This window comes from Berghia stephanieae, unplaced genomic scaffold, assembly GCF_034508935.2.
Source record: "Berghia stephanieae isolate SIO BIC M18660-M18661 unplaced genomic scaffold, UCSD_Bste_1.3 scaffold2679, whole genome shotgun sequence".
Classification (NCBI taxonomy): Eukaryota; Metazoa; Mollusca; class Gastropoda; order Nudibranchia; family Aeolidiidae; genus Berghia; species Berghia stephanieae.
The window spans coordinates 1-9,243 of NW_027623821.1; the positions used below are offsets into that span (position 1 = coordinate 1).

Sequence of the window (9,243 nt, forward strand, 5' to 3'; positions counted from 1 at the left end):
TATGCCCTCATTTCCTGTTTGGATAAAATAACAATAATAACAATAATAATAAAAATAATAGTAATAATAATAACAATAATAATAAAAATAATAATAATAATAATAATAATAATAATAATAATAATAATAATAATAATAATAACAATAATAATAATAATAATAATAATAATAATAATAATAATAATAATAATAATAATAATAATAATAATAATAATAATAATAATAATATTAACAATAACAATCTTTTATCTATTATAAAAAAAATAAAAAGGGTTGGGGATCAAATTTGTTCTGAAGATCCACGGTAAAATTTTTATCATCGAGCACAGAATAACTGGCAAATCTAAAAATTATAAAACTATTTTACACAGACTGTTTTATTCAACTACCATTAACATGTAAAAATTAAAAAACATTAGCTTGGATTCTTCGTCTATAATTTGTCTCAGAAAAATGTAATAGATATAGATGGGGTAAAAGTAACCCGGGTTAACTACGGATATAGTCGGTGTTAGGGTTGAGTGAGTTAAACTAGCAGTAGACGAGGATCCCACCTTGTCGGGCATGAGATACTTGTGGATGGCATTTGTGAGATAGCTAGTAGCCCAGATGGTGATGACTTCACCAATAAGACGTGGTACCAAGCCCCTGAAAGAAAAAGAAAATATATGCTGTAATGTATGTATGAGTTGCATTGTACATCAGTACGGCACCTATAAGGTGTTATGCTACATCAGCATAAAAGAGTCACAGTCACAGGGAATTCACATATTGGGACCAAGTACATCTGTTCCTGGCTAGAGTCATTATAAGATGCAAGAAAGACGACCAGTGGCTTAGTGGTATGGTACAAAGTCGCAGATGCTTTTTAAAAATGAACAGTGCAACCTCTCTATAAACCACATCTTCAGGACCAGGGAAAAAAATGTCGTCAGAGAAGCCAACTTAAAATTTGGCTCGAGGAATTTCAGATACCACTTTGATGAATTTCACTGCTGAAACAGGAATTTTTGCATTCAAAAAGTGGCATTGGGATGGTATTTGGCATTGTGTTAACATATCATAATATATAGATAACTATTTAGAACAATAAGTAATGTAAGCACATTGCCAAATACTATCCCAAAGTTTATTTCATATTAAGCAAGTTCCAAAACATAATGGTCATGGTAGTGATGATGATGTGGTGGTGGTGGTTGTAGTAGTAGTGAGTGGTAGTGATGATGATGTGGTGGTGGTGGTTGTAGTAGTAGTGAGTGGTAGTGATGAGGATGATGTGGTGGTGGTTGTAGTAGTAGTGATAGTGATGGTGATGATGTGGTGGTGGTTGTAGTAGTAGTGAGTGGTAGTGATGATGATGTGGTGGTGGTGGTTGTAGTAGTAGTGAGTGGTAGTGATGAGGATGATGTGGTGGTGGTTGTAGTAGTGATGATGATATGATGGTGGTGGTTGTAGTAGTAGTGGTAGTCTTGAGGCTGCTGTCCTGGTGATTGTAGTAGCAGTACTGGAGGTGATGATGATGTGGTGGTGGTGATTATAATGGTGGTAGCGATGATGATATGGTGGTGGTTGCAGTAGTGGTAGTGATGATTATGTACTGGCGATGGTTGTAGTAGTAGTGGTGTTGACAATGCAATGATGTGCTGTATGGTATACAAGGACATAAAAAAAACCCTGTAAAAAATGGAAAATTGACACCGTGTTGTTAAACAATATTTTTAAAGCGAAAATAATGAACTATTGCATAGCCACGTTTTATCAACAAATATGCATGATATATAATGTTGATCTTGTATCTAAAATTGACAGTATAGTGTCATGTCATGATGATACTCACGCAAAGAATCCAAGAATGCCATCATGATTGTAAATTTCTTTCACAGATGACCATAGTGAACTGGAAAAGAAAAGAAAACGAACACATAATTACAATAATAATAATAATAATAATAATAATAATAATAATAATAATAATAATAATAATATTAATAATAATAATAATAATAATAATAATAATAATAATAATAATAATAATAATAATAATAATAATAATAATAATAATAATAATAATAATAATAATACTCTTCAACAGTCGTAAGGTCACTTCCTTGGTAACACTGACTCTTGGTAACACTATCGGAACAATGGCGGACGCCCGTATGAAATATTTCTCCGGCGAGCATAAAAGCGTATCCAGAGGAAAAAAAACCATAAATTTGATCACGTTTTGACTTTTACACATTCTGATCACAAGACATGTGAAAAGTTCTAGCCAGTATGAAGAATAAAAAGTATCGATTTTCTTTGTTTAGAACCAAGATGGCCGCCATTGCCTGGCGGGGTGACATCAAACTACTGAATCCAATTGGGGGCAGCATGGCTTAGTCTTTGATTCGTACCCGAAAGGTAACGACTTCCATCACCAGCTGCTGCACTGAGTGGTCTTGGGCAAGTCACTTCACCCTAACTTAATTTACAGCCATGCACTGGGGCTGACACCTGGGTTATTCAGGTCATTATAATAATAATAATAATATTAATATCAACAATAATAATCTTTTATCTATTATAAAAAAATAAAAAGGGTTGGGGATCAAACTTGTTCCACACATCCACTGTAAAATTCTTATCATCGAGCACAGAATAACTGGCAAATCTAAAAATTATAAAACTATTTTACACAGACTGATGAGTAATTTGTAAATCTGTTTTATATTTTTGGTAAATTCTATCAACCGTTGAGTCAAATTAATATGATGGAAATCTGCTGTATCGTATTACTCAGTATTTCACATTAATCATAGAACAATAGAAAAATAGAAAGTCACATGAACTTACTCGTATTGAGCCTCTTTTCCGATAAATTGCACCATACAGCGTACCATTATAACTGCAGGCATAAGACAGAAAAAGTCGTAAAATATTTTAAAATTATCAAACAATGGCAAACTACATAAACTATTCAATTTTTGTCATTATTCTAAATGCTTCACACTAAAATAGATATATTTATGTGAGAAAATAACAATTCATCATCATCATTGCCTTTTTCACCCTGGGTCAGGGTATAGGCGGCCACAGACAAACAGTTTCCATCCTTCTCTATCCCGAGCCAACTTCTTTATCTCATTCCAGGTCTTACCACTTCTCTGTATATCAGCTTCTTTAATTCTTCTCCATGTTCCTCGTGGCCAAAATAACAATGACAGTGTACAATTATATTGACAATAATGAAGCATTTTTATTAGGTAAAGTATACAAGGGTGACGGGTGAAAGCAATTCAATATTTTTTTTAACTCTCACGTTGTTGAAAAAACCTGGAAGGTGACATTTGTACTGTATGCCACACATGTGAAGACACAGGTGCTGCAGATTTAATTTTGAACATTTGACATGTAAAAAAGCCTAAACTGTTTGAAGCTAGAATACTCATTGTCAATGATGACATCATACAAATGTCTATAAACGTTAGCCATTGATTACGGCAAACAGCAAAACTATGCAACATGAACAGTTTGACTAGTCATAACATCAACATGATAATTTTATATCAAGCATTTCAGTGAATTTCTTTGCAATGCCCAAATAAGTAAGTATTGACCTCCACCTTCATCCCCCTTCCCCCCTTTAACTCACTCAACCCTAACAACGACTATATCCGTAGTATACCAGGGTTACTTTTACCCCATGCCTATTTATTCCATGTTTCTGAGAAAATTATAGGCGTTGTATCAACGCTAATGTCTTTAGTTTTACATGTTAACGGTTGAATAAAACTATCTATCTACATGCTCATTTTTAATAAAAAATTTTCCAATTTTGAAAAGTAGCAAAAATCTATAGGATTGAGTGAGTTAAAAACAATGGAACAAAAAATCCCAAACATTTTTCTCCACTGTCAAACAGATAAAAGCTAAAAAGAGAATGTCGATTTCTTGAAAAGTAATTTTTCCACAAGATCTAAAAAGAAAAGACAACTACTCAAAACAAGTTAAAAATTTATGTTTGTTAAAAGTTGTTTTTTGTTTTTAAGGGTTTTACGGCACTTGCAACACATTTAGGTTATATCAGCGCCAGTAAAAAGGAAGAAAATGGGATAGTAAAACGTTCTAGAATTACAATTAAAATTAAAGCACCCCAGAGAAAGTAAGACATAGAGGAACTGGGGAACAAATAGGGATCAGATGTAGATTCCAAGAGCATACCACCAATGTACTTAGATTGAGATCACCTATAAGTCTCAGACACAAGCACAAAATCCAACAAAGAGGAACACACTCAAATGCTTACATTATACATTAAAAATAACAAATATAATAATACATAACAGAGATGATTTACAAGGAAAGAAATATCATCTCCCAAAACAATAACTATGCATTTGACTGTTTCCCTCCCAGCTAGGATTCCGGCCAGTGCCAGGACAAAACCAAGTAATCTCATTCCAAGACAAAGACAGAAAGCATGTTGGAAAACAGATATACGGGGATAGAAGACACAGTGTGTACCTCCCTGTCAACTATGGGAGGTCAGGATCCCCACCCAGTGTTAAAAGTTAAATGCAGTAAAAAATTTAAACAGCATTCACAACAAAACTTTTTCAAAAATATTTTTTGTTAACATTAACAGATAGAGAAGTGTGACGTGACCCACCGTGGAATGGATGACTGACGATAACTCCACAACATCGGACTAATGAGTCCTCCGCAGACTGATAGAAAGAATGAAATAGAAAATATATTGAAAAACTTGTTTTAACATTAAGTATATTTCAAGTAATGTAAATGTTGCTCCTCGAAGCTCGAAGAAATAAATAACAATGTGAAATTGAATGTTAGCTTCAATTTAATTACAAAAACAGATCAAATGAACGTTTCGGGTTTCCCCTTTATCAACAAAACAGAATGAATGAAACACCACTACCACAGATGAATGAGATGATGTGGTAGTGGTGAAATTATTTGTATTTGAAATGATTGTATTTATGTGTCGTTGGCGTTGGCGTTGCCAAAATATAGGTTGAAGTCCCCTAATATGACTGGACATGATAAAGGGCTAAAAACTGTAAAGACAATAATCTTACCTCTTTGGCAACTGAGACAACCCATTCCATTACGTCTCCATCCTGCCCCGACTGACCTTCTTCTCCAACTTCTTTGGTTTTATCAGATTTAGATTTTATTTTCTGGAATATACAAAATACACAGTACAGAGCAGCTGCATTAAAATCCTCCTTACATCAACACGACATCAAATTCCCCTTTTTTTTCTCTATTTATCATTAGAGAAAAAAAAAGATCTCATTTGTCGACATAAATTTTACTAGAAGACAGTTATTTTGGCATTCTTCAGATAAACAAGAGAAGAAAATATGTTGTATTATACTCACGTACAAAACACACACACACACACACAAACACACACATTTTTACTTATATAATGTTTTAACCATAATGCAAATGTAATATAACAAAATATGTCCTTTTCTTCTTGTTTACCTGAAAAAGGCCAAAACCGATCCGATACGTTGTTTACTTTGTGTTGTATCTTTTATAAGAGTCATTTTTACTCCATTTACATTTCTATACATTTCACGTGCAAAAAGCTTGAATTGTTTTTAAAATAGACTTGACGATTACTGGAAGGAGCAAGAAATACGAGATCACTATAAAAGATGAAAAAATCAATACTGGCGATATGAGGACCTGGCATGGAAAAGTACAAGTGCAGGCCAGTAAAGAGAATCTATAAGAACATGTGCTGGAATTCACTGAAAAATATCCGTAAGTAAATAAAAATAGATTAAAAAAAAAAATTTTAATAAAAAAATTGAGCTTTATTTAGTGCAATATTCACTAAATGTGCTCAAAGCGTTTTACAAGGGGTCCCTGGTCAACAGCAACATTTAACATGTAGGATGGGACATGACATCTGTTAGGCTATATTACAATTTTTCGGACAAAGATAATGCTGTTAACGGCTAGGTACTCAGTTAAACCTGAGTACTGTGAGAGAATGTGAGTAAAGAGCCTTTTCCAAGGACTCAGCTATGCGCCGAGCGCGAGGCTCGAACCCAGGACCTTCCGATTCGAAAGCGAGTATCATACCACTAGACCACATAGCCGCACAAAGTCACACAGTCAAATAGAATCCAAATGTCAAAAGTTTATATTTCCAAACGTAAAACTTACATCCATGACATTATACTGTACAATATTGCCAACGGTCCCAGCCAGGACTCTTGGTACAACACCTCGGTAAAGACCAAAGAATCCATCTACACTCTTGATGTGACCAACTGAGGAAGAAATCATCTGAAGTTGTAAATTCGTTTTGTTTGTTTTGTCTTTAAGGGTTTTACGGCGCTTGCAACACATTAAGGTCATATCTGCACCAGTAAAAAGGAAGAAAATGGAATAGTAAAAAGGTCTAGAATTACAATTAAAGCATCCAAGAATAGGGCAGACAAAGGGGAATTGATTCAAATAGGGAACAGATGTAGATTCCAAGAGCACACACGCCAAAGTACTTAGTTTGAGATCACCTAACAGTCTCATCCAGACATAAGCACAGGTCCCACCTAAGAGGAATACACTCAAATGTTTACCAATCATATAATATAATATGTAAACTAAACATAATACAACGCATAACAGAGAGATGATTTACAAGGAAAAAAATATCTCCCAAAACTATAACTATACATTCAACTGTTTCCCTCCCAGCCAAGGAACTCCGGTAAGGATCAGGACAAAACTATGTGATCTCATTCCAAGACAATGCCAGGAAACAATTGGAAAATGGGTATGGGGGATAGAAGACACAGCATGTACCTCCCTGCCCACTATGGGAGGTCAGGATCCCCACCCAGAAGTTGTAAATTCATTACAAATCTTTACTACTGCAATCAAGGCCTATGATGGCTTGTATGCATTTTAAATTGAATCTCACAAGAAGTAATTCAAATTACTATTTTTATTTCTCACTGTCAATAAACAAAGTGGTCTCATTTCAGATTACAAAGTACCAAACATTGGTCTGAAAAATTGGTGCATAACTGCCTACCTTAATCATTACCAAAGGACATACTTCATGCAATGCTGCAAATAAAAAGTCATAAATTACGTCAAATTGAGAAATTGCCAAAAGATGCATTTATTGTGACAGTACTTACTGTATTTGAAGATGTTCGGATTGATTAAAATGTCCTTTCGGAAAAATAGGGTGGTGCTTGGAATTGGAGGCAAAGGTTCGTATCCAACCTGTTATTTCAAGGAAGAAAATATAAAGGATGAGTAAAACTATTCTCCACATTAAGCTTCCACGAAAACTTTTCTTTTACAATAGAATAGCATTATCACAGGAGTAATTCATCCTTTAATGAGGATACGGTTATTGCCCAGGTTGCCAAATAGAATAAAATACCCAAAAACCCTTATCTATCCAGAGTGTAGACTAACACTTACACTAATATATGCAAAGTGAAAATATGACAAAACTATTGGATAATGAAAAATTTAATATGAAAAAAAAGACAATTGACAGAGTAACTGTGCATTCAAGAGGAGTTTTCAGCCTCTTAATATTACTCTTACATTGCTTTGTGTTAATTGTAATTATGCTATTTAAAAGAGAAACACCTAACAAACACTAGACATTGCTCGAATATTTTGGTAATCTTAAAAACAGAGTCACTAAAGCTATAAAAAAAAAAGAAAAACATCTGTATTTGTTCAGCCAATGTGCGATTGACATTTAAAATACAAAAAAAAAAAGTGGCATTACAATTCAATCTTTTATAACTTTATTATAAATAGACATTCTAGAATTAAAGCAGATCTGAAGCTTAGTAGAGAGAGAGAGAGAGAGAGAGAGAGAGAGAGAGAGAGAGAGAGAGAAGAGAGAGAGAGAGAGAGAGAGAGAAGAGAGAGAGAGAGAGAGAGAGAGAGAGAGAGAAATATATTTAAAACAAAAAAAAATAAAAATAAAAAGGGGGGGGGGGGGGGGGGGGGGGGGGGGTGTAGATGGGACATTTATCATTTGTAACGCTTTGTAGAGAGTAGACAGAATTTTTTTTTTTTAAGTGGTGGAACAGGATTTGAACACACAGCGTCAATTCCGACAAGCCCTCTAAGGCAGACGACTTAACCATTTGGCCATGACACCCACATGAATGTCAACGCATATATTGTGTATATTTATTTATTAACCTACTATCCAATGACTGATTTAATGTTATTTATATTATGCTTTGATTGATATCTTATTAACTTTACATATTTCTATGTGCATTTCGAAACTTTCCAAATACTGGAATGTGGAAAAATGTTCAAAAGAGCGGAGTTTCAAATAAGTGTGTGTGTATAATCGTCCATCGTTAATCAATTTTCTTATTCTCAGACATGTCTGAGAATAATCACAGCGTTCCATCCGCCATTTTTGTTTTGTGAAGTATTGAAAGCATTCCAAGGTTTGCTTTTCTTTTAGGGTTAACTTGAGGTCGGAGGATTTGTTTTTCTATTACTAGCTATTACTATTAGAGTTAGTTACAATCAAAGGAACCAGGTTTTAATAAAACTTTTATTTATTCTGAGGGAGGCCTTCCGAAAGCTCCTACATCCCCAGTATTCTTGTTCTGGTAGGGGGTTTGGGAGGGGGGAAACTTTTTTTTATAATGACTTAAAAAAAAAAGTTTCCCCCCTCTCAAAACCTTGAGCATTATAAAAAACAAGAATACTGGGGGATGTAGGAGCTTTTGGAAGGCCTCCCAATTTTTCTACCATTAATTCATTAATTTATATGTTGGTAAACAAAAGTTGTGAAGAATCATTTTCAGAAGTCAGAGCTAAATTTTAAGGTCCACCAATTTTTAAACCTCACTCTTAGCAGCATACACTTTATCTATGCTATGAAAGAAGACCTTCCTTACTTGCATCAGCACTTTTGCATATCCAAAAGTATTTTTTATTATTATTTTTCTGTTAATTAATTTTTTGTGAACAATCAAAAGTTGTCATTTTCAGAGCTTATTTATATTTCAACCTCACTATACTTTAACTTTAATCTTATCTTCAACTTTGTTTATCTATGAAAGAAGACCTTCCTTACTTGCATCAACACTTTTGCATATCCAAAAGGATGTAAAAGTGCCGTTATTGCGGCTCCGCTTCCGTACTGTGCTAATGCCAGCGCAGCCATGTTTATCTTTTGTATTTTGTTCGGCTAGATCTACTCTGTCACGT

At 34.1% G+C, this 9,243-nt stretch overlaps 1 protein-coding gene across 1 annotated transcript; it reads right to left on the bottom strand.

The window, feature by feature from the left end:
- Window positions 1-5: 5 nt before the first annotated feature.
- On the bottom strand, window positions 6-9,243 carry LOC144961498 (mitochondrial carrier homolog 2-like; the record flags this gene model as incomplete). The annotated part of the gene is made up of 9 exons (XM_078894660.1): window positions 9,110-9,243; window positions 7,176-7,263; window positions 6,193-6,299; window positions 5,085-5,186; window positions 4,655-4,712; window positions 2,839-2,890; window positions 1,838-1,897; window positions 555-648; window positions 6-14 (listed from the first exon to the last, which is right to left on the bottom strand). Coding segments are annotated over exons 1-9 (660 nt in total), but the record flags the coding sequence as incomplete, so codon positions are not given.